This window comes from Amblyraja radiata, chromosome 11 (genome assembly GCF_010909765.2).
Source record: "Amblyraja radiata isolate CabotCenter1 chromosome 11, sAmbRad1.1.pri, whole genome shotgun sequence".
Lineage (NCBI taxonomy): Eukaryota > Metazoa > Chordata > Chondrichthyes > Rajiformes > Rajidae > Amblyraja > Amblyraja radiata.
The window spans coordinates 37,680,929-37,706,982 of record NC_045966.1 but is presented as its reverse complement, the minus strand read 5'-3'; the positions used below and the strand labels follow the sequence as shown (position 1 = coordinate 37,706,982).

At 43.7% G+C, this 26,054-nt stretch overlaps 1 protein-coding gene across 1 annotated transcript; it reads left to right on the top strand.

Annotated features, from left to right (window-relative positions):
• The first annotated feature begins 6,180 nt into the window (after window positions 1–6,180).
• Window positions 6,181–24,975, top strand: b4galt7 (beta-1,4-galactosyltransferase 7). The gene is made up of 6 exons (XM_033029685.1): window positions 6,181–7,056; window positions 9,862–10,194; window positions 14,476–14,701; window positions 17,033–17,116; window positions 20,894–20,998; window positions 24,122–24,975. The coding sequence occupies exons 1-6, from the start codon at window positions 7,001–7,003 to the stop codon at window positions 24,275–24,277; spliced, it is 960 nt and encodes a 319-aa protein (XP_032885576.1). The 5' UTR covers window positions 6,181–7,000; the 3' UTR covers window positions 24,278–24,975.
• Window positions 24,976–26,054: the final 1,079 nt, after the last annotated feature.

Sequence of the window (26,054 nt, the reverse complement as noted above, 5' to 3'; positions counted from 1 at the left end):
CAGGCGGCATCTGTGAGGGAAATTGACACAGGACGTTTCAGGTTGGGACCCTTCAAGGAACTGTTCCTTCATGTGAAGTGCAAGCACATGTCATTTTTCAAAGTTAAATAAAGTCTCCACCTACATTTTTGTCCTATATATGTATCCAGTTAGATCTTTGATGATGCTGTAGCGGTGCCTGCTGGCGCACGCAGGTATCGAACCTGGCGTTTGGAAGCCGTGGTCACGTGACTCGGGAGGGGCTGCTGTTTTCGTGCGGTTTCGCTTTCGCGCCACAGTTGTGTAGCTGACCATCGTTGTGGTCAGACGTGTTTGTGAGGACCTGTAAACCAAAGAGTTATTTCTGGAATAAATAAGTTCACAAAAACTTGGTTGCCGTTGTTACATCTGCCAAATTGGTGACCCCGACCTGTCTAGCCATCGTTAGACAAAGAAGGTCATGCAGGAGGACTACGTTCCCGCAGAAGAGGCCAGCACGAGGCAGGGCTCACCGGGCTTCAAATTACCTTCATTTTGGCCAGACCAACCTCGGGTGTGGTTCGCCCATGTTGAGGCACTGTTCCATCTGCACCGCATTATTGCAGATGACACGATGTACTTTCATGTGGTAGGAGCTCTGCCACAGGACTGTGCCTCGAGGCTGTAGCCGTACATCAGAGACCCGCTGACGATCGCAAAATACGAAGGTTTGAAGGCCCTGCTGCTGCATACCTTCGGTCTCAGCCGTAGAGACAGGGTGGCGAAGATCCTGCACATGGACAGTGTCGGCGACCAGCGGCCATCCACCATCATGGCAAAGATGCTGGCCCTGGTGGACGGGCACCGCCCATGTCTGCTCTTCGAACAGACGTTCTTAGAGCAGATGCCAGACGAAGTCCGTCTGATGCTTCGCCGGGGCTGATTTCAGCGACTCCCAGCACCTCGCAGAGAGAGCTGATGAGTTGTGGACCCACAGACGACGGGACGTTTGTGCTTTCACCCGCTCCACCGCCACGGCGTGGGTGCAACCGAGACGACATCGGGAGGAAGAGCAGGACCAGCCCAGCGCTGAAGAAGCATCGCCGCTGCCGGAGGTGTATAGCCAACGACGTTGGTGCTACTACCATCTCCGCTACGGCGTGGAAGCCCGAAGATGCCGAAGCCCCTGTTTGTTTCAGGGAAATGCCTTGGCCGATCGCCCATAGAGGCGAACACGATCGGCCCAAACGAACGCCTCTACGTCCGTGATAGCCACTCCGGCCACCGTTTCCTGGTCGACTCTTGTGCCATAGCCAGCATCCTGCCACCGACTGCCCGAGATACCCGTGTCGGTAAGGTAGGACCCATCCTCTCGGCCATCAACTGGAGCGACATTCGCACTTACGGTACGCGGACCTTGGACTTAAATCCTAACCCCCACCTATATAGATGGAACTTCACCGTTGCTGACGTCGCCCAGCCGATATTGGGGGCCAATTTCTTGCGCGCGTTCTCCATGCTAGTCGATGTGCGAGGCGGGCGAATGGTTCCAGTGTCGGACCTGTGCCCTGCCAAGCCGCGCAACCCGTTCACACCCCAACAGCAACTCGACGAGGTAGCTGGGATCCCGCAACCTTTCACAGCCCTTCTCACTGAATTCTCAGGGTTGCTCACGCCCCGGTTTGACGGGGCCATGCCCCGTCATGGCGTGGTCCACCACATTCCCACCAAGGGCCCACCGGTTCACGCCCGCGTGCGCCGCCTCCCGCCCGATAAACTGCACATCGCACGAGACGAGTTCCAGCTTACGGAGGACATGGGGAATGTCCGGCGGTCGGTTAGCCCTTGGGCTTCCCCGCTGCACATGGTGCCCAAAGCGTCCGGGGGTTGTAGACCTTGCAGTGATTACAGGCGTCTCAACGCCGTATCCACGGCAGATCGGTACCCAGTCCCGAACATCCAAGATTTCTCGGCTCATTTGGAGGGAGCCTCCTTCTTCTCGAAGGTCGACCTTGTCCGCGGGTATAATCGGATTCCGGTCCATCCCGACGACGTCCCCAAGACAGCCATCATCACCCTTTTCGGCTTTCGAATGGCTAAGAATGCCTTTTGGCCTGAAGAACGCTGCTTCTGGTTTGCCATTCATATTCATCTATCTCGATGATAACCAAGGCCAGCAGCTCGTAGGCTGAACACATTAGACACCTCCGCCTGCTCTTCGAACGGCTGCGTAGGCACGGGTTGGTGATCAACCCTGCGAAGTGCCAGTTCGGATTGCGCTCCGTCTCCTTTTTAGGTCACAGCATTACCTGCCGTGGCACGCAACCGCTGCCTGAGAAGGCCGACGCAATCCGTCGCTTCCCAAGGTCACTATCCGTTAAGGGCCTGCAAGAATTCATCGGAATGGTCAATTTCTACCACCGATTCGTCCCGTCAGCAGCTGCCATCATGCGGCCGTTGTTCCAGTGTCTAGCAGGCAAGCCTAAGGACCTGGTTTGGTCCAAGGAGGCTGAGATGGCTTTCGAGGGGGCTAAGACTGCGTTAGGGTTAGGGTAAGGGCCGGGAAACGGACTACGCGGCCCCGCGACCTCGGACTACGCGTTCGGTCGAACCGTCTGGTTACCCGTGCGTTTCCGTACCGCGGATTCTGGGGGGGGGAGGGCATGTAGCGGCACCTGCTGGCGCACGCAGGCGTCGAACCCGGCGTTCGGAAGCCACGGTCACTTGACTTGGGAGGGGCTGCTGTTTTTTAGCGGTTTCGCTTTCGCACCACAGTTGTGTAGCTGACCACCGTTGTGGTCAGACGTGTTTGTGTGGACCTGTAAACCAAGGAGTTATTTCTGGAATAAATAAGTTCACAAAAACTTGGTTGCCGTTCTTGCATCCGCCAAAATGCTTTAATACGTTGATGTTTTGGATTCTATACCTCTATACTATTCAACACAAGTGAAGCTTTTCCAAGCTTTGTATCCAGTTGTATACATGCAGCTGTTGATGTGCCAGAGCTTTTCACGACCATATCATCAAGGCTATAATTGTACGATGATGTAGTGTAGTGAATGAGAGCTGCAGTAGTACTACTATACTAATGGCATGAATTAGTACATTCAAATAATGTGGGTATAAATCAACATTCGTACACACGTATGTTGCAAAACTTACCTTCAGCGGCGCTGCAGTTCTGTCGCTGCCCGTGTGCGCGACTTTGGCGCCTTTGAGAGGGGGGCGGGTTTAAAACGCGATTTTCTCTAGGCTATTGAAATCGATGTAGTTCAGCCTGCTTAGTTGCTGACGAAAAATCGCTGCGACATTCGTTCGCTGCAGCTATTTTTAAACTAAATTGGGTTATTTAATTGTTATAGTAGATTAAAAATCATCCTCTAAAGCCGTGAACGCTGACAACGGGACGGATCTTATGTAGGGGACAAGGCAAGGTAGGTTGTTTATTTTTACATTAAAAAGTGCTTCTTAAGATCCCTTTATTCAAAATTTTAAGTTGCGAGTACGTGACTTGGTGGCCCATTCAAACCCGCAGTATCTTTCATGTCGACATGGGCTTCAAATCCACCGCAATGGCAACGTTCCAAACCATCGCGTTCCAGAAAAACCCACTCGCAAGCTGATTTAAATGGCCATTAATTTACAGCAATTGAACACTAAACTCCTTCCAGTTGGCCTATAAATTAATATCAATGAGATTTAAAAATCATGTTCTATTGTGAATTTTTGTGTGAATGTTCTTTGGACACTTAGGCTATTTAAAAATGTTAATCTTTTCTTAAGAAATGGATAGATGCTTAGATCTTATGGGTGATCTTGAATGGGTGGGCAGCGCGACCGACGTCGCAGCGGCCTCTGCAGTCCATCTGTCTTTTTTTATTTTATTGTCCTGTTGAGGGTATAGTTTGTGGTGGGTTTTTGACTGTGTATGTGTGGGGGAAACTTTTAGATCTCTTCCCTGTACGGGGACCCGACCTTTTCCCTGTCGGGTCTCCGTTGCTGTTGGGGCCTAGTGCCGTGGAGCGGCCTCCAACCAGAACAACAGCTCAAGTCACGGAGCCGGCAGAGCAGCGGACCTACCATCGTGGAGCTGGCCGGCTTCAGAGCGTGGAGAGCTGCGGTGGCGCGCTGCTGCGACCCGACTCCGGTGGATGGTGACACCAGGAGCTCGCGGGTCCCCGGTGGGAGACCGCTTTGCGGGGCACCGGCAACGGCGACTTCTCTCGCCCGAATTGCGAGGTTGAAGGTGACCTGGAGCGGGGCCTTACATCGTCCGGCGCGGCGTAGACAGCCGCGGGACTTGCTAGCGCCCGCCGGGGGCTCCAGCATCAAGACCCGGAGCAGGGCCTTACATCGCCCGGTGCGGCTTTAAGTGGCCGTGGGACTTGCTAGCGCCCGCCGGGGGCTTTGACTTAGACTTTGGGAGAGGAATGGAGAGCAGAGGAGAGACAAGACCTTGCCTTCCATCACAGTGAGGAGGAGATTCACTGTGATGGATGTTTGTGTAAATTGTGTTGGTGTCTTGGTTCTTTTCTTGTATGATTGCAGAAACCAAATTTCATTTGAACTTCAAGAAAGAACTGCAGATGCTGGAAGATCGAAGGTACACAAAATTGCTGGAGAAACTCAGCGGGTGCAGCAGCATCTATGGAGCGAAGGAAATAGGCGACGTTTCGGGCCGAAACCCTTCTTCAGACTGATGGGGGGGGAAGAAGGAAGGAAAAGGGGAGGAGGAGGAGCCCGAGGGCGGGCGGATGGGAGGGTGGGAGGAGACAGCTAGAGGGTTAAGGAAGGGGAGGAGACAGCAAGGGCTAGCAAAATTGGGAGAATTCAATGTTAATGCCATCCGGACGCAAGGTCCCCAGACGGAATATGAGGTGCTGTTCCTCCAATTTCCGCTGTTGCTCACTCTGGCAATGGAGGAGACCCAGGACAGAGAGGTCGGATTGGGAATGGGAGGGGGAGTTGAAGTGCTGAGCCACCGGGAGTTCAGGTAGGTTATTGCGGACTGAGCGGAGGTGTTCGGCGAAACGATCGCCCAACCTACGCTTAGTCCGCAATAACCTACCTGACCTCCCGGTGGCTCAGCACTTCAACTCCCCCTCCCATTCCCAATCCGACCTCTCTGTCCTGGGTCTCCTCCATTGCCAGAGTGAGCAACAGTGGAAATTGGAGGAACAGCACCTCATATTCCGTCTGGGGACCTTGCGTCCGGATGGCATTAACATTGAATTCTCCCAATTTTGCTAGCCCTTGCTGTCTCCTCCCCTTCCTTAACCCTCTAGGTGTCTCCTCCCACCCTCCCATCCGCCCGCCCTCGGGCTCCTCCTCCTCCTCCCCTTTTCCTTCCTTCTTTCCCCCCATCAGTCTGAAGAAGGGTTTCGGCCCGAAACGTCGCCTATTTCCTTCGCTCCATAGATGCTGCTGCACCCGCTGAGTTTCTCCAGCAATTTTGTGTACTTTCATTTGAACTTCATGTGAGGTTCAAATGACAAATAAGCGGTATTGTATTGTATTGTATTATTGTAGATCTAGTAATTGAATTTTGGAATTAGCTACAATTGGGTAACTAACTAATTATATGCTTTAATTTCAGGTCATCCAAGTAAGATTGTTTAATATTTGTTTCAGAATGCTTCAATCTATAATAACTGAAAATTTCTTTCAGTTCTCCTAATTTTTAATAAATGTTATGGCCATTTGACTGCTTGATCACAATGTTTGTGTGAAGTCAATGGAAAATCAATAGGGAACAAGATGCCAATTTCCTAGTATGAAAATGGCCATAACTTTTTTAATACTGAAGAAATGAAAGTGAATTAGGTGTCAAATTAAACTTATTTTTATGCTTTATCTGATGGGATAAATTGCAGACTTTTGAATTTTTAAATCTCAAAATTTTGTAACGTTGTTAATACACGAAGGGTCTGAAGAAGGGTTCCGACCCGAATCGTCACCTATTCCTTTTCTCCAGAGATGCTGCCTGACCCACTCCAGCATTTTATGTCTAATTGCAGTATAAACCAACATCTGGAGTTCCTTCCTATTTTATAGATCTCTATTTGAAAATGTTATGGTCATTTGCTGAAGATAACACAAAAGAGTAAATGTATGTTTGTATCTCCGTACATAAAAATATACGAACCTGCAGAGCGTTTTTTTTCTGGCGGAACGTTTGTGTCGCCGACGGGAGTTTCCCCACCGGATGGTGAAAGAGGTGGCACCAGTCGCCAGCGTGTAGGAACTTTCCCCATCGCGGCTCCGGGGCCGGATCCTCGCATCTGCCGGCGGCCCGGGACTCGGCCTCGTACCCCAGCCCCAGCCCCCTGCCCGCCCGCCCGCCCGCTTCGGAACTCCTGGCCCCAGGCCTCGGCCCTCCCGCCCGGGCACTCAACACGATTTGGATCCCCATTCGGACCTGCCCCGGGGGGTCGGAGCCCTCTCATCCGCCGCCAGAGACGTGGGCCTGGGGAGGGGGGAGAGAGGAGGAGCCGGGTCCGGGAATGGCGGTGAGCTGCCCGGCCCCGTAATCGAAGAGACAAACCGGGACCCTGCCCGCGGTTTCGGGAGAGGGGTTGTGAGAGATCCCGCGGTCTGTCTCCGGGCGCTGTGGGGTCTGGAAGAACTTCTTGTCCTATTGTGGGAAGGAGAGGCGGCGAGTTCCGCTGGGTCTGCAAGCATCCACTCCCTGCAGGAGTTGGGGTTGTAGGTATCTCCTCACTGGGTCTCAGGATATCTGAAGCATTGAAGTCATTGATCGCTGCAGGATTTTTGGTTGCCTCTCCAAATTGGCAATGCTCTGAAGAACTCCGCTGCTGGATCTCTATTGACAAGGATCTGTGAGAAAGTCATTTCCAGCGACAGTACATGTTTCAAAGTAACGTCTTACCTTTAACAAGGCTACTGTGGACTCCGAATGTATGTCATCTTTGACAGGACTGTTGAAAACAGTCGGTTTGTCTACATATCCGCCACATCGTTTGTCAAGAGACTATGTACAATGCTGGAGACGGATTAATTGAGAGCTAAGCAGTGAAAGAAGATGATGTACTCGTCCAGACGAAAACCCGTTCTCTATTTCACCAAGGAAGATAACAGGTAAACTGAGATAAAGGCATCATGTTAAAAAGGAGAAAATGTGAATTTCATTGTGTATCTTTCAATAGTGTGTGTTTTAAAAAGAACTATGTATAATTACTGCAATAATGCTGTACCTTTCTGCACCTTAGTTGAAAAATAATTCAGCACTACAATTTATTGTGGAGACCACTAAGATGATTTAACTAACAATGAATTTCTTATACTGGGTCAATTCCTGACCTTCCAATCTACCTCGTTGAGGCCCTTACACTTTTTTATCTACACTTCCTCTGCAGTGTAACATATTCTGCACATGGTTTATTTTTTCGGTTTACACTCCCTGATGTACTCCAGTATAGTATGATTTACCTGGATAGCAAATATTTTTTGCAGTGTAATGCAGAGACCCTGCCTTTATATCACAATATTACACAATGAAATAAGGAGGAACATCTGCATTAATAGAAATCCTTCGGCAAATAAGAAAGAAGCCAAGAGACATTTTATGCATTATAATTGGATTTCTGACTAAAACTATACGCTGAACAGCTGCCTTCCATATTTCACATGCATATCTGGTGCAGACTGTACTTCATTAGGAATCGACAACGTGCTGCTATTGCTTTTAAAATTGGATATACGCTCTCCTCTTTGCTGAAAGAACATGAAGTCAACCATTTTTTTCATGTGCGGCCTGCAGTGGTGGCACAGTGATTAAATTCTGGTTCCAGCACATAGATGCAATCACAAAGAAGGCATGCCAGTGCTACTACTTTCTTAGAAGTTTAAAGTGATTTGCTATATCTCCCATAAACATTCACAGATGTACTGCTGAAAGTATCCTGACTGGTTGCCTCATGGGTAGACAAAAGTACTGGAGAAACTCAGCGGGTGCGGCAGCATCTATGGAGTGAAGGAAATAGGCAACGTTTCGGGCCGAAACCCTTCTTCAGACTGATGCTGGTGTCGGCCCGAAACATTGCCTATTTCCTTCGCTCCATAGATGCTGCTGCACCCGCCGAGTTTCTCCAGCACTTTTGTCTACATTCGATTTTCCAGCATCTGCAGTTCCTTCTTGAACACTGGTTGCCTCGTGGCCTGGTATGACAATTCCAATACACTGGAATGCATGATGCTGTAGAGAGTGTGTAGGAAGGAACTGCAGATGCTGGTTTACACCAAAGATAAATGCTGGAATAACTCAGTGGGACAGGCAGCATCTCTTTAGAGAAGGAATGGGTGATGTTTTCAGTCATAATTCTTCAGTCTGAAGAAGGGTCTTGACCCGAAACGTCACCTATTCCTTTTCTCCAGATAGGATATGGATAGGTGACATTTCAGGTTGGGACCATTCTTCAGACTGATTGTGTGGGAGGGAGAAAGCTGGAAGAGAGGAGGGGCAGGATTAGGCCATTCAGCCCCCATCAAGTGTACTCCGCCATTCAATCATGGCTGATCTATCTCCCTCTTAACCCCATTCTCCTGCCCTCCCCATAACCTCTCACACCCATACTAATCAAGAATTTATCTATTTCTGCCTTAAATATATCCAATGACTTGACCTCCACAGCCTTCTGTCGCAAAGAATTCCACAGGTTCACCACCCTCTGACTAAAGCAATTCCTCCTCATCTCCTTCCTAAAAGAACGTCCTTTAATTCTGAGGCTATGACTTCTAGTGCTAGACTCTCCCACTAGTGGAAACATTCCACATCTACTCTATCCAAACCTTTCACTACTCTGTACATTTTAATGAGGTCCCCCCTCATTCTTCTAAACGTTTTGGGAAGCACAGTGGCGCAACGGTAGAGTTGCTTCCTTACAGCATCACAGACAGTCCAGGTGTGTTTAAAAATGTAATACTCTTTTCAAACTCCTCTTAAGCTGGTCCTGAACATGATCTGTGTTAGAGTGTAATCAGGGTAATTTGAGATAGCGATTTGATTCAATTGATCTATACCCCAATTATTTTGTTTTGTCTGGCAGGGTTCCTGCTCTGGTTGGTCACTCCCCAGAGCAGTCAGATTTGTAAGTGTTTTATGTTTCTTTTCTGCTGTATGCCTATGTGTTTGTGTTTGTATTTGTTTATTTTTATAATATGGATATTATTTGCAGTGTGCATGACTATTGAAATATGCTAAATGTGCAAGCCAGTTTATTAGTTATTTCCCACATGCTGGTTTATGAATGTACTGAAGAGTAACACATCTAAACTGTTGAACATCCACTGTATTCACCTTAAATGCATAATCTATGAATTCTCAAATGCTTATTGTAATGATCATATTTGTAAGCAGCGCAATGTAATAATGTTTGGTGTGTGTGCCAATGCTATTGAGACCAATATTTACAGCAGTAGCTAGTATGCATGCCTTTATTTCATTCTAAGACATTCTTTGGACATTTGCGACTTCTTGTCACAAAATCATCAAAGCCAGTTCACTTAATTTAAAAAAAAAATCACAAAATATTTACTGAAAATTTATTTTTAATGACCATCGATTTCAAGATTTGAACTGCCTAATAATAATTTTAGGGGAAGAAAGGTTATTTGACAGGAAGATCTAAATTTAGAAACAGTTCTATGGGTTTTTTAATATCCTGAAGAAAAGACTGCTTGGAATGGTTTTTGTATTTAGGATGGCAGGTGACCAAAGGCGCAGTGTTTTTGTTTTTGTTGCTCTGGAAATTATTAATTTTGAAGGTAAATATTCTCTGAATGACAGGGATTTGTTTGATGCTTGATTGTTCTAACTAAGGTCTGGTATTGTTAGACAGGTAAGCTCTTCAGAAAATAAGATATCTGTGCTTTGGTCTTTTTCAGGTCAGGCCTGCTACTAAGGATGTTGCCTCGAAGCTGTTCCATCTTTAAACTGTTTTGTACATTTATAGTCTTCGGATTCTTCTCTCTAATGTGGCTGCAATATAATTGCAGAGTAACCAGCAGCCAAAGCAGCAATGATGATGGTTCAGTGCATAAGTCCTGTCGGGAGGAGACTGATGATCCTACCTGGGGCCCTCACAAAATAGCAATCATTGTTCCTTTCAGGGAACGTTTTGAAGAACTTTTGAATTTTGTCCCACACATGCATGCATTTTTAAAGAAGAAGAAAATAAGACACAAGATCCTTGTAATCAACCAAGTTGATCACTACAGGTACTGGGCTTTAAAAGGTATAATACATACACAATCTTGCTGTAGGTTTTCTTATCACGTAGTAAGAATCAAACTTGTATAGTACCTAATAATACCATATATAATATTTAAGGAAAGTCAAAACAAACTGCTTGTTTTTAATCAGAGCTACCTAATATGACTGGGAATATTTCAATATTATGTTTCAAACTGCTTTTATGTTATTTTCTGATATCAGTAATATTATGGTGATTTCTTTTTCGATATCTTGAATTGAGTGTTTCTGTGCTTCCCTTGCCCATTATTTAAAAAAAAAAGCTAAATTTAATCTTTACGCAGGTCTACTGAAACCCAGAACTTTTGTTTAAGCCTATACAGTTACAAACTGTTTTACATGAAGTAGCAGGGCGGGGTGAGTGATATGAATTAAAAATACGTGGCCAACAGGAAAACAAAGTAGCAGGAGGAAAAGAAAGGTATCTGGAGTTATGATATTATGATTATTATGATATCATTATGATAATCATTATGATTATCATGATGTTAGTGCTGGTATTTAATTTGTGGAATGCCTACGAGTTGGCTTCTTGGAGCAGCTTGTGGTCTAGCCCGCTAAGGTGAAGGAACCGCTCAGCAACAGTAATCATAATATGATAGAATTCAACCTGCAGCTTGAGAGGGAGAGGCTGAAATCGTATTACTGTCGTTAACTAGAGGCATGAAAGAGGAGCTGAATGAAGTTGATTGGAAGTGGACCTTAGCAAGAATGACGATGGAGCCGCAATGGCTGGAGTTTCTGGGAATAATTTGGTAGACGCAGAATCTTTTCATTATAAAGAGGAAAACTCATATCAAGGGGAGAACGGGGCCTTTGTGGCCGAAGTCAAAGATAGCATAAAAGCAAAAGGAAATGCATATAACATGGCAAAGATCAGTGAGAATCTGGAGGATTGGGAAGTATTTAAAAAAACAAAAGGCAGCAAAAAAAACTATAAGGGGAGAAAAGATGAAACTGGCCAATAATATAAAATAGGATATTAATTTTTTTTCCAGATATCTAGGGAATAAAAGGGAGGCAAGAGTGGACATTGGATCCCTAGAAAATTTCATTGGCGAAGTAGTAATGTGGAACAAAGAAATGATGGATTAACAGAATAGTTTTTTTTGCGTTCGTCTTCACAGTGGAAGACAGTAGTCAGAAATTCAAAAGAGTAAGGGGGCAGAAGAGACTGCAGTCTCTATTACAGTGGAGAAGATGTTTGGCAACGTGACTGGTGTAAAGGTGGATTAGTCACTTGGATTTGATGGATTACACCCAAGCGTTCTGAAAGAGGCAGCTGTAGAGATTGTGGAGACATTAGTCGTGATCTTTCAAGAATCATTTGAATCGGGAATGGTTCCAGAGGACTGGAAAATTATAAATGTGACCCCACTGTTTAAGAAGGGGGTGAGGTAAAAAAAAAATTTATGGGCCAGTTAATTCGTTTTTTGTGGTGGGCAAAATTTTACAGTCCATTATTAAGGATGAGGTTTTGGGTGCCTTAATGCACATGATCAAATAGGCCAAAAGCAGAATAAGTTCACATTATAGCAGAAGTAGACCATTTGGCCCGTCAAAATCAGCTATGATTAAATGACGGAGTAGACTCGATGGGCTGACAGGCCTATTTCTGCTCTTACGATGTCTTATGGTCTAACTTTTCCAAACAAATGTAAAACTTTTCCAAACAAATGTGATAACTCCGGGGAGGAATGCATGGTTTATACGTGTATGTTGACCTGATATTAGCCCTTATTTGTGTAATTTTCAACCCACATAATTTGGCTGATTTTAGAATAACTGCATTTAATTCATCCCATATCCTCAAAGAAAATGTCCACAGTCATTTTCATGCTCCATTTAATTGTACCTACTGTGGCTTAAAATAAGGATCGCCATAGAATTCAACGTCAGGGAAGCCTGGGAATGTAGAGGGACATGCCAAGATCAGCACCAGGTGGCTAGTCAAAAAAGAAATCGGAGCTTCAAGAGGATTCCGTTCTCCAGTGCTTTGGGAAAAGACTATGTAATTGCAACAGACAATGACAACGTAAACGAGGGTGCTTCAGAGGAACATTATTTGATAAAATGTAACAACGCCCTCATAAGAAGAAATTGTGTCAGGAGAGGTATTCACCACAGTATTAGATAAGGAAAGAGATAAAATTAGGTTTTAGGGAAGGAACTACAGAATTTGTAACGCCAACGGTTAAAATTATGTCTGCTGTTGGTGGGGTGGTTTTAGTTCGACATGCTCAGAAAGACAATTGGAGGAACACATACCTCAAGAATACTGAAGTCGTGCACAAGACCGAAGAGAGATTGGGGTCAAATTAAGTTTATTGCCTTATGCATAGGTACGGTGTGGAAAAGGTATAATAATCTTGCTTGCAGCAGCATCATGGGCACATGGACTCAGACAACAACACATTGAAAATAAATTATAAAGTTATGCAGCACAAAAACAGGCTCTGACCAAGATGCCCCATCTAAGGGGCGGCACAGTGACACTGCGGTAGAGTTGCTGCCTTACAGCACCATGGTTTGATCCTGACTACATGTGCTGTCTGCAAGGAGTTTGAATGTTCTCCCTGTGATTGTGTGGGTTTTCTCCGCTGGCTTAGGTTTCCTCCCATATTCCAAAGATGTGCAGGTTTGTAGGTTAATTGGCTTCTGTAAATAGTCCCTAGTGAATAGGATAGATCTGGTATACGGGTGATGGCTGGTCAGCACCAACTTGGTAAGCTGAAGGGCCTGTTTGCATGCTGTATCTCTAAATTAAACTATCGAAGCTAGTCCCATTTGCTCAAGACCTTTCCTATCCATGTACCTATCCAAATAATGTTGAAATGTTGTTATTGTACCTGCCTCCACCCTCCTCCCAACTGATCATTCCCTATTCCCACTACCCTTTGAGTGAAAGAGTTTCCCCTCGGATTCCTAGTAAATCTTTCAGCTATGGGTGGCGGATGTCTTTGAGGAATTAAAAAACGAGGCTGAGAACGTTGAAGTGCCTGCACATGCCATCAATGAGAAAGTTTAAATAGTATAATTGATTTCAGATTTATTTAATTACACGTGATGTATAAATAGTAGATGAATGCACTACAAAATCTGAGGTCCCTAAACGCATTCCACTTTAGTGCTGAAAACCGCATGCCACAATGAGCCACAGAACTAATCAAGTTATTGTAGTGCAGTGGGCATCTTTGAGATAATTTGGGAAATTACCCATTTGTACAAATGTATCAATGCACAAAGCACTGGGCAGATTAAACTGACCTCCAATTATCGGCAAGGAAGAAATGATCAATATTTGCCGCAGCATTCACCAGGGCATGGACAAGAAGGGAGAGGTCCATGGGGACTCTCAAACCCATCATCCCAAAGATTATATCTCCCTGCGGGGTAAGATTACAAACTTCGTATTTTGGCTGTACTCTGCATCCTTTTAACTATGCTCCATGGCTAATTGTTTAATTAATTATCCCTCAAAATACATCCCAGCCTGAGAACTGAGATATAACATTGAGGCTTTATGAGGTGCTAGTCAGACTGCATTTGGAGTATTGTGAGCAATTGTGTGCCCCATATCTGAGGAAGGATATGCTGGTGCTGGAGGAGGTCCAGAGGAGGTTTACGAGAATAATCCCAGGAATGATGAGCATTTGATAGCTCTGGGCCTCTACTCACTGGAGTTTATAAGGATGAGGGGGTACCTCATTGAAATTTGCCAAATAATGAAAAGCCTGGATAGAGTGGATGTGGAGAAGATATTTCCACTAGTGGGAGATTCTAGCCACAGAATTAAAGGACGTTCATTTAGGAAGGAAATGAGAGGTAATTTCTTTAGTCAGAGGGTGATGAATCTGTGGAATTAATTGCCACAGCAGTCTGTGGAGGCCGTCAATTTATATTTTTAACGCAGACATAGATAGATTATTGATTAGTCCAGGTGTCGGGGGTTATGGGGAGAAGGCAGGAGAATGGGGTAAAGAGCGAAAGATAGATCAGCCATGATTAAATGGCAGAGTAGACGATAGGCCAAATGGTCTAATTCTGCACCTATCACTTATGAACTACTTATGAATCTAATTTACTAACCATTGCATTGAACAGAGTGGTTTCTGGCATTTTAGGAAATGCACTCCATTTGTTTTGTTTTTATAATAATGAAAACTAAGAATTGGAACAAACCAAAGGATCCTATTTTTCATATTGGAATCCTGTATGTGTCTTCATGTTCAAAATTTTGTGCCCAGATTTAATCGTGCCTCTTTGATAAACGTTGGTTTCTTGGAGAGTGGGAATGATACAGACTACCTTGCAATGCATGATGTGGACTTGCTACCGCAGAATGAAGAGCTGGACTATGGGTATCCAGGAAAAGGACCTTTTCACGTGGCATCTCCAGAACTTCATCCTCTTTATCATTACAAGAGTTACGTGGGAGGGATCCTTCTCCTCACCAAGCAGCACTTTGAACTGGTAAGTAACAATACTACATGAAGGGGATGAGATAAAGTAGTTAAATTAGTAATGCCATCATGGTGTTTAATGTTTATTGCCACTTTAACTGTGGTGCATAGAAATTAAGGCTGAATATAGAATATAGACATAGAACAGTGCAGCACTAGAACAGGCCTTTTAACCCACAATATCTCTGCTGGAACATCTCTTATCCACCTCTCCGTAGCTAATACACAATAATCGAGGCAACATTCTGGTAATTGCACCCTTCGCATGCTTCCTGTACCCTTCACATGCTTCCTGTAATGGGGCGATCAGAATGGCATGCAAAATTCCAAATGTGGCCTAACCAAGGTCCCATACAACAGCATCATTCATCCTAACTCTTATGCCCAATCTCCCTAGCATAAAGGTAAGCAGACCATATACCTTCTTTACCACATTCTACATGTGTTGTCACTTTCAGGGAGCTATGGACTTGGACCCCAAGATCCCCCTGTGCATCAATGCTCTTGAGGATCATGCCATTAATTGTCTATTTTCTCCTTGCATTTGAACTCTCAAAGTGAAACACATCGCACAGCCTCTGTGGGATGGGTCCTTCCCCCACAACGGCATTCAAAGGAACATACCTGTTGTGGAGGGGAAAGGCCCCAGGAGATTACTGCAATTTCTGCCTACCCCCTTTCCTGGCAGTCACCCATCTTCTTGCCTGCTCCTTAGGTGTGACCACCTTGGTGGAACTCCTATTCATGACACTCTCACTCCCCCAGATAATCCCGAGGTCATCCAGCTGCAGCTCCAGTTCCTTAATTCAGTCCTTAAGGAGCTGCAGAAGAAGCTACGGCCCGGGACTCTTGCACTGAGGCTGCTCCATGGCCGGAGCTGCAGCGAGCGACTCGCCAGCCCGGCAAACACTCGCCAGCCCCGGCTTCCCGTCAGCATCTTCCGCTGCTTCTGCTTCCATCCCTCCCTCCGCCCGGCTCTCCAACACCCACGACCAGGTTGCTCAGACCACAGCAGCGCCTCGTCCAAAGCCGGTGATATCGAAACATGTCTAGCCAAAAAAGTAGGGAGGGGCTGCAACCCCCCCCACCCCGTTCCGCGACCCATGTACCTCTCTCCTGCCGCTCGCCGGCCTCGCTCATGTCAGCTGCTTCCTGCAAATCCTTAAATTCCGACTGCCGCCGGAAGCAGGACATGGCCTTTCTTGCTGCGCTGGGTGATACTCATTCACTGCCTGGTCCATGTCTTTCAATGTAAATTTGCATGGGGACATGGTTTGGAGGTGTGTGACGGTTCGGTCAAGTGAGAATAACAGAGAATAAGAATGCTGCTGTCTTGTCAAGACGCGCACACAAGCAGTTGATATTAGTTTTGACAGAGTCTGAGAAATTCTGTGAAAACAGCATGAGAATTGGGCCAAATGCGTGAGTCTCACGCTCAATGCATGAGAGTTGGCAGCTCTGTAGCATGTCATCAAACATAAAATTGGGCAAAGTGACAAAATAGTACAATTGACACACAAATGTGGCGATTCTAGTTGGATCCAGTGCTGTTTGTGTGGAATGTATATGTTCTCCATTTAACCATACGGCTTTTCCCTAGATGCTCTGGCTTCCTCCTGTAGCACAGAAACAGGCTGTTCAGCCCACAATGTCCGTACTGAACATGATGCCAAGATAAACTAATCTCATCTGCCTGCATATGATCTATATCCCTCCATTCCATGCATATCCATGTGCCTATCTAAAAGCCTCTTAAATGCCACTGTCGTATCTGCCTCCAAAGTGTTCCTACCACTTTGTCGATTTAAAAAAACTTGCCCACGCATCTCCTTTCAACATCTTTCAGCATTAAGGTGAGCCCCTCTCACCTTAAGCTATACACTATTGTCTTTTGACATTTCCATTCTATGAAAAGAGATTCTGACTGTACCTCATCTATACCTCTCAAAATGTTATATACTTCTATCAGTTCTCGTCTTAACCACCGGCTAGTTAATTGGCTATGGTAAATTATTATTGGAGGAGGTGTCTGGCAGGCAAATCAGGGAGAGTTCTTGGGCATGTGAGATAGTATAAGTTGCAGGAATATTAGCGAGGGAATAGACATTAATAAGGCATCATAGACATAGCTGAAACACAGTTTATGTTAAAAAAAAGTGAACATTTAATTTAAAATAATTCCAAATTACTTTGATAACTGGTTCTGTACAGTTTCTAATTTAAATAAAAAAAAACAAAGTAAAGAATGGAGTGGTATTTTATTGGGGATGTGCTCTAGTTTGTCGTTTATGCTAAATGTTCTGTTTCTTCAAACACAACATATTTCCATTTTGTTTTCTAGTGCAATGGAATGTCAAATCGGTTTTGGGGATGGGGCCGGGAGGATGACGAATTTTATCGTAGAATAACAGCAGCAGGACTGCAGGTAATAATTTTGCATAACTGCACATGAATTTTTACGGGATACATAACGTGCTCAGGATGAGCATCACGCAACTGGAATTCTGTTGTGAAATGGATTGATCAGTTTTCTGTAACTTCTCAGCTGTGACTCTGACATACCTGAGTAGCTTAGTGATCTCATTCAGTAAGTTAGGGTGTAGCTGAATTAGCACTTGAGAATTGCTGACATGAACTATTTCATAAAATAGTCCCATTGTGCTTGGGTAACTGATGTGGCAGCAAATAATAAGGAACATTGTATTTGTACTTTGTGTTCCTTCAAAATCAGCTTTTCTCCTTTTATTATGATATTGACACTTTCAGAGAGGAACATAAAAGCAGGAGTAAGATTAATCCATAATATCTTTTGTGCCTATTCTGCCATTCAATAGAACAGTCCCAGAACTTTCTCCCTTAGCTCCACTTCCCCCTTATTCTCTTTGTAATCACATATTTATGGAATGCACGACATCTGAGCATCCACTGGACTTTGATCTAAAGAATTCAAAGATTCAACGTCCTGAATGAAAAATGTCTCCTCACTCCGAAATGGCTGACTCTTTATCCTGAAGCTACGATCACCCATAGTCGTAGCTGCTCAGAATCTATCCTGTGAATTCATTTTATAACTTTATGCATTTGTTTGAGACCCCCTTCCCCTTATAATCTCTGGTAAAGATAGGTCTACTCTGCTCAGTGTCTTGCCATTGGAAGACATTTCAACAAACATAATCTATCACAATACAGTTCAACGAAGTAGCATCTTACAAATTCTTCAATTAATATCCCTGAAAATGAGATTATACAAGATGATGTGAATACCTTAATTTTAAATTATTCATATTATTTCTGAGTTAAGCGCTCTTTGATAGCATAGTGCCGCAGCTGGTAGAGCTGCTGCCTCAAAATGCCTGAGATCCGGGTTCTATTCTGACCTCGGGTGCTGCCTGTGTGGAGTTTTCAGGTTCTTCCTGGGACTGCACGGGTTTCCTTCAGGTGCTCCGGTTTCCTCCCACATCCCAAAGACGCGACAGTTAGTAGGCCTCTGTAAAATTGTCCCTAATATGGAGGAAGTGAGCTAACATGGAACTAGTATGAACGGGTGATTGTTGGTCGGCGAGGGTTCGGTGGGCCCAAGGGCCTCTTTCCCTGCTGTATCTCTAACCTAAGAACACTAAAACGTTGTTAAATGTGTCCATTCGTGCCTAAAAATAGTTAATTTTAAAAGCCGCCTTGTAGTGCTGAAAATGGGAACAAGTAATGGAAATTACCAGAGTGATAAATCTGAACCAGCTTTATGAGCAGGGCCAGCTTCCAAACCAGTGTTTAAACGAGCACAAAATATGTGCTGAATGCGACTTGTGCGATAAATTCTTCAAAGATTTGCATAGTTTTGGTTCATTTCTGGTAAACTGCTGAATAAATCAGCACAACCTATCTGAAGCACCAGGCTGTCCTGCTTAAAGTGATAACTAAACTGGTTTCAAATTTTCATTTTGACATTTAAGTAAGTATCATTAGATCACTGTTTAGCACTTTCTTCAGTCTGGATATTTTATTCATACTTGTTTGTTTCTGACATTTGCTAATAAGATTGGAATTTTGATCCTTTTTGGTATCAATATTTTAGTTAAAATTTTCATGTAAGAATTAAATGCAGAAAGTGAAATTTCAAGATAGAATCTTTTACAACTTTCTTGAAGTTGGATTCTGGGGTCAGATGACAGTTTATATTCAGCAGCCTCACCCCATTGCATTGTAACAGTGGAGGAAATTCACAAAATAATCACCTCGTCAGAAAGCATCTGTAGAGAGGGAAACAAAGGTAATGTTTCAGGGCATAGATAGACTGTTTCGTAAAGTACCATCTTGCAGCCCACAAGTGATACTCCACAGCTTGTAGTTAGCTATTATTTTAAGCAGTGAGTTACTCTAACATTTTGTGTCTTTTTCTGTAAACCAGCATCTGCAATGCCTTGTGTCTCCATCTCTATTGTTGATTTAACCTTCCCTTGCCCCCATTCCTACCAAAATCTTCCTTTCTGGTCTCTCCATCCTTTCTCCCTTTCTGTTGTAAAAACCTTGTTTTACTTCAAACATTCCAGCCCCACCCCCCTCCCACAGTTCTGATGAAAAGTCATCAGCCTGTAACATTAATTCTGTTTCTCTCTGAACCCTTGCTGCCTAATTTGGTGAATAGTTTTGATTTTATTTTCAGTATTTGTGGTATTTTGTATAATGTGTGTTTAGCACCATGTTTGTCCTGTACAAATTGTACTGCTTACACACTATCAATACTTTTGCCATAAATATTGAGACATGTATTTGCCAAGAACTTAGCAGAGCTGCATGAGGGAGGGAATGTTTAATGTTTTTTTTTAAATTTTACCATAGTTTTCTGTAATTGCAAAAAGAGTGCAATCATTAATTGTTACATTTTGAAGGATTTCTTGCCCATAGCTTACATAGTTATCAAAATCCTTACAGGATTCAACCTATACAACTCATTCTAATTGTACTTGGATTGTTTTTTCTGGAATATTGGAGGTCGAGGGGAGACCTGATAAAAGTATATAAAATTACGAGAGGGATAGATAGGGTAGAAAGTCAGGAATTTTCTCCCGGTGTGGAAATGTCAATGACTAGAGGGACATCAAGGTGAGAAGGGCAAAGTTTAAAGGAGATTTTTTAACATAGCGTGGTGGGTGCCTGGAACGCACTGCAAGGAGAGGTAATTGAGGCAGGTATGATAATGGCATTTAAGATAGACACATCGCTATACAGAGAATGAAGGGATATGGACCACATGCAGGCAAAGAAGATTAGTTTAATTTGGCATCATGGTGGCCATGGATATCGTGGGCCGAAGGGTCTGTTCCTGTGCTGTTCTATACTCTATGTTAGACAAACACATCAGGAAGGCTAGCTCTGTTCTGGGGCAGAGTTGGATTCATGGGAGGTGGTCTTGGCGGGGAGGATGCTCCTCAAACTGCGGAGTATCCTGGACAACACAGCTCACCCCCTCCATGATACGATGGTCAACCTGAGGAGTACCTTCAGCAACAGACTGGTTCCACCAAGATGATGGACAGAATCCACAGGAAAACCTATTCCCTGTGGCTATCAAACTTTACAACTCCCCCCCCCCCCCCCCCCCCCTTCTGTTGTGGGGTAGACTGAGGCTGATTCCCCCCTCCTCCCCAATTTTCACAAGCCTTTCCACTCGTAATTTTAATTTCATGTTTCGTGTATTTTGTGTTTTATGACTGTTGGCAGATCAATTTCCCTCCTGGGATAAATAAAGTTATATTGTATCGTACACAAATTGCAAAGCATATTCTTCTACCGTTGAATGGAATTTGATCTTGTTCTATGTTTCCTTAAACTAAACTGGAGGAATTATTGTAGTATATAGAACTTCTGATTTGTCAACTTACCATGTTATCCCAACTCTCCCTTGAAAGATTAATGCGATGGTTCAGATCTGTTTGAGGAGCATATCTTATGTCCTATCCTGAACATTGAAATGGATGGCAAGAACTTGCTGCACTTTGGAAAGGGAAGCAGTTACCATTTCAGGTTGAAGACACCCCCTCACCAGAATTCAAAGGGGCTTTGACTTGAAATGTTAACTGTCATCTCCCATGACCTGACCTGTTGTGTGTTTCCAACATTTTATGTTTTTATTGCAGATTTTCAGCATGTAAATATTTTTGTTCATCTTTAAAAATGGAAAATATATTTTATTTTGAATTTGTAGCTTTACCGTCCTACTGGAATTCAAACCGGTTATAATACCTTCAAACATTTCCATGATCCAGCGTGGAGGCGCCGAGACCAGAAAAGAGTGTCAGGACAGAAGCAGGTAAAGAAATATATTTCCATTGTTGCAAGAGGTGCAAAAAGGAAGTAGTTGAGTTCCAATCAGTGCTATAAAGCCGAAGCAGTCGCAACACATCATATTATGTGACCAACCTGAACCTTTAACTCTTTTTTCTCCACAGATCCTGCCTCACCTGCTGAGCATTTCCTGCATTTTCTGTTTCTTTTTAATTTAGAAATATGGTGCTGTTATCAGTACTGGAGAAAAAAAAAACACTAAGTGCTGGAGTAATTCAGAGGGTCAGGCAGCATCTCCGGAGGACATGAATAGGTGACGTTTTTGATCAGGCCTGAGAAGGAAAAAACCAGTTCTCATCAGTAGTCTTGATTTGAATGGGAAAGCATTTGTCAGTAAATATAGAAAAATGCTGGAAGTAGTCAGTGAAGGTTGAAATAGATGATGTTTTGCAACAAATAAAGGTAGTTGTTTCAAATGAATCGTCATGCCTGAAATGTTAGCCAGGTCTCCCAACATTGGGTGAGATTTAGGAGTGAGAAATTGCGAGAGACCAAGCCTGAGGGAGCGTAGACACCGAGGGGGGAGGGGGGTGGGCGGGAGGTTAGTGGGTGGGGGGTGTCCTCCCTCCCATTGGTATGGAGCTTTTGCATTTTTCAGCTTGAAATTGTGCAATCTGGTGTATACTGTAGCGAGTCTTTTAACTTACTCTTGAATGCAATATTTATGCTTTAAATTGGATTAGCTATGAATAAGGTTAGGCTAAATTACATCCTTAATTACATTCCACCGTAGAGCCAGATAAACAGTAGATTAAAAAACATAAGGTTTTGTCAACTAATTACAAATCAGGCTAATTACAAATCAATAATATTAGCCAACTCCGAAATACGAAGCACTGAGCATTGGGATCCAGACATCACGGACAACTGGCCTCAGTTCCCCGCTCACATCTGGCAGTGCTCTCTGTCTGAACCAGGGGCCACGGAGCGTTTTTGAAAGTGGGGAGGCTGAGCGATCACTGATCACTGGCCTTGGGGGTACCAGGCGAGGCAGTGGGAGGGGGGTGTTCCAACCTTGGGAACATTTTTCCTGCAGTTACAGTAAGTGAAAATCTAGCAGGCAAGCAGGATGCTTTCTCCAAACACCCACATTTGAAGGCCGCTATCTTCCACTGTTTCTACCCAGTGCTTGGTACTTACTTCCAGCAGCCACTGATTGTCCTCCAGGATGCACCGAGCTGCAGCCTGATCCATGCCGATCACCTGGGCGAATTCAGCACGGAGACTCTCACGGCAGCGTTGCAACGCTTCGGACGCCTCCGACGGCCCGGGACTCTTGCACTGAGGCTGCTCCATGGCCAGAGCTGCAACAAGCGACTCATCAGCCCCGCAAACACTCACCAGCCCCGGCTCCCCGTCCGCATCTGCGCCCTGAGGCTGCTTCTGCTTCCATCCCTCCCTCAGCCCCGGCTCTCCAACACCCGAGGCCCATGCAGTTGATATGAGTTTTGAATTTTTCGTTGATCACAGAATTTTTCACGACAAAGCGTGAGAAATTTGTGATCAGCGTGAGAATTTGGCGAAATGTGTGATTCTCACGCTCAATGCGTGAGAGTTGGCAGCCCTGTGTTAGCTCTGATTCTCCACAGAAATGTTTCCAGCATTTAATTCATTTTTCACAAATTTTATTCTTTACTTTGTTTTTCCTTCTATGTGGGTAGGTGGCTAAGTAGGTAATTGCATTCATCACTGCTGTTTGACCACACTGGGCATTTACGGCATACAGTATTATCAACTTCAATTACAGGAAGTATGTAGCCATCATTAGGAAGTAGAACTATAGTATGAAAAGGAAAATGGCATGATCATTAATAGCTGAAGGTCTGGGATATCTGACTTGACAGTTAATTCCAAGGGAACTGTACAAAGTTAATATCAAAGAGTGGGATAGCTTTGTTTCAGTGTGTGTCAATCCAGGTGTATTAGTTTTTTCAGTGAGAATGTAATTTATTTGCTGAAATTTAAACAAAGAACATCATAAAGCTATGGATTGCTCATAGTTCATGCTTTTGTTGCATTTTTACTTCTCTCTCAGTTCCTTCTGGTTGATAGATCAGGGAACCAGCTTGTGGCTATCCCTCACCGAAAGCTAATAATGACAGAGATGTGTTAGAGATAACTACTGTGTTTTCTGTTTTCTCTGACTGTGAGGAGACTAACATACAGTTCAAATCAATAAGCTGCCATTTGAGAAAATGTTGCTGCTTGTTTCCAATTTGATCCCAAGGATCCCAACAAGAAAAAAATGCCGATTATTAACATTTCCTGATGAATTCCTATCTTTAAAAGAAACCACAAAAGTTGACTTCTTGAATGAATGATGCTAAACGGTGCAGACTAAAAGGTAATTTGCCATTGTTGTCCCTATGGCAAACCACAACTGTAAAGGGCAAGTAAATTGGACTAAGAGGAGGAAACAAAATCTTATGACCACTGACCATTACCAAACACTTGAGCTTGAGTCAGAATGTTGTTATGATGTCCTCCACAGATGAATACCAGAGATATGCTCAGTCTGGTCTAATAAATAATCACCTGACCAGAGTGCTGCTGAAACCAATTTGGATCGTATTTAGCAATCCTTCAAAGGAATGAATACTTTTGGTTGAGGGATTATGTAGTCATTGAGCAATTGAAAGCACGTCCAGGCGGTTCTGCTATTGTTTGAAGCAGCAGAAGACAGTAATGATTATGTGGGTTGGATTTATTATGACTTCAGTAAAATAATGGGAACTAGTTAGACTCGTTGATCCAAAGGCTCAGACACATCCTGCTTATAGAATCTCCTGGTTCACTGTTCCAGCAAGCAGGGTTCAATCCTAACCTCTTGGTATTTTTCTGAATGGACCTTATACATTCTCCCTATGACTATGGGTTTTCTCTGAGTGCCTCAGTTTTCTTCCACATCTCAAAGGTGTCTGAGTTAGTTGGTCAATTGAGTGGTGGAATCTGGGGAGAGTTGTTGGGAATATGGGTGATTAGTTTAGTGAAAATTAATGGAGAATAGGATTATTTTTCTCCAAAGACTTGATGGGCTAAAATTATTGATTCGTGTCTATTTCCACCCACCTCCCACCCCTCTTAACAGGAACAGTTTAAGGTTGACAAAGAAGGTGGATTAAAGAACTTGAAGTACAATGTTGGGTCCAGAACAGAGCTGACAATCGCAGAGGTGCACTGCACCATCATCAACATCTTACTGGATTGTGACCTGAATGAAACACCGTGGTGTAATATAAACTGATTGGAAGTAACCCAGAAATAATTGCATCTCTTCGAGCTGTTACAGAACTGCCAACAAAATGGATAAACCTATCACTCTGTGCTTTGGCTTCTATTTCTACTGGTGATGAGGCTGTGAATACACAATGTCGTACCGTCCTGGAGTAGAGACTGAGCAGCGATGGAATCCTTTTCTGTTGGGTGATGGACTGATCATTGTAACAATTTTTTGCAGTATTAACAAGTTGGTTGCAAGAAACCTTTAGATTCAGTCGTTAGTGATGTAAAGGCTGTTAAGGGAAGCTGCTCATAAACCTGCAAAATCTTCAGTTTTTATTTTATTTTTATTGTTAAGGTCGCAGCCTGTAACCTATTTCAGGTGGTCTCCTGGTGGACTATAGTATGTAATTCACTGAGGAAGCAGGCACCTTCTACCATTATTATAAAACAATATCATCTATTACCTTTCTGTAAAAAGAACCTTTTAGCACAGTGCGTCCACTTCATAAAAGATGCCAACTTTGATATTGCAATGGATTCTCCTTTCGGTTCATGGAATGATGGAACAAAAGTTTACAAAGAAACGAGTATTTAAACCCATAGTGCCCTCCATAATGTTTGGGACAAAGACCCATCATTTATTCATTTGCCTCTGTACTCCACAATTTGAGATTTGTAATAAAGAAAATCACATGTGGTTAAAGTGCACATTGTCAGATTTTATTAAAGGGTTTTTTAATACATTTTGGTTTCATGTATAAATTACAGCTGCGTTTATACATAGTCTCCCCCCCCCCAAAGCATACCACATCATCTGTGAAACAAGGTGGTGGGGTGTTATGGCCTGGGCATATATGGCTGCTGAAGGTACTGGCTCACTTATCTTCATTGATGATAGAACTGCTGATGGTAGTAGCATAATGAATTCTGAAGTGTATAGACACATCCTATCTGCTCAAGTTCAAACAAATGCCTCTAAACTCATTGGCCGGCAGTTCATTCTACAGCAAGACAATGATCCCAAACATACTGCTGAAGCAACAAAGTAGTTTTTCAAAGCAAAAAAATGATCAATCCAAGTCAATCACCTGATCTGAACCCAATTGAGTATGCTGAAGAGAAAACTGAAGGGGACTAGCCCCCAAAACAAGCATAAGCTAAAGATGGCTGCAGTAATGCCTGGCAGAGCATCACCAGAGAAGACACCCAACAACTGGTGATGCCCATGAATCACAAACTTCAAGCAGCCATTGCATGCAAAGGATATGCAATAAAATATTAAACATGACTACTTTCATTTACATGACATTGCTGTGTCCCAAACATTATGGTGCCCGGAAATGAGTTTGTATAAACACTGCTGTAATTTCTACATGGTGAAACCAAAATGTATAAAAATGACCTTAATTAAAATCTGACAATGCATTTTAACCATATTTGATTTTTTTCTATTACAAATCTCAAATTGTGGAGTACAGAGGCAAATAAATAAATGATGGGTCGTTGTCCCAAACATTATGGAGGGCACTGTGTATCAATGTATATGCATTTATCAATGAATATGGTTGTGACATTGCGATAAATATTATGTTTAGTGCAGTCGAGGTGGATTCACCGTACTGATTTTGAAACTCAGCCAGTGCAAATGTTCTCGAGTTACTGTCTCTGCTGTTAGAAAAAAGCTGCAATCCAAACTGAGTCTAGTTTTACATTTTTACTGATGATTCACATCAATTAAAGACTGTCTTTGTACACCTCCTATTTATATGGACTTCATGAATCCACAGCTCTTTTTTTAT

Excerpts from the sequence above, each read along its gene's own strand:
- b4galt7 (XM_033029685.1), top strand. The coding sequence starts at position 7,001 with ATGATGTACTCGTCCAGACGAAAACCCGTTCTCTATTTCACCAAGGAA. Across the intron at positions 10,195-14,475 it reads AACCAAGTTGATCACTACAG|ATTTAATCGTGCCTCTTTGA; the intron begins GTACTGGGCTTT and ends TTTTGTGCCCAG. Across the intron at positions 17,117-20,893 it reads TAACAGCAGCAGGACTGCAG|CTTTACCGTCCTACTGGAAT; the intron begins GTAATAATTTTG and ends TTGAATTTGTAG.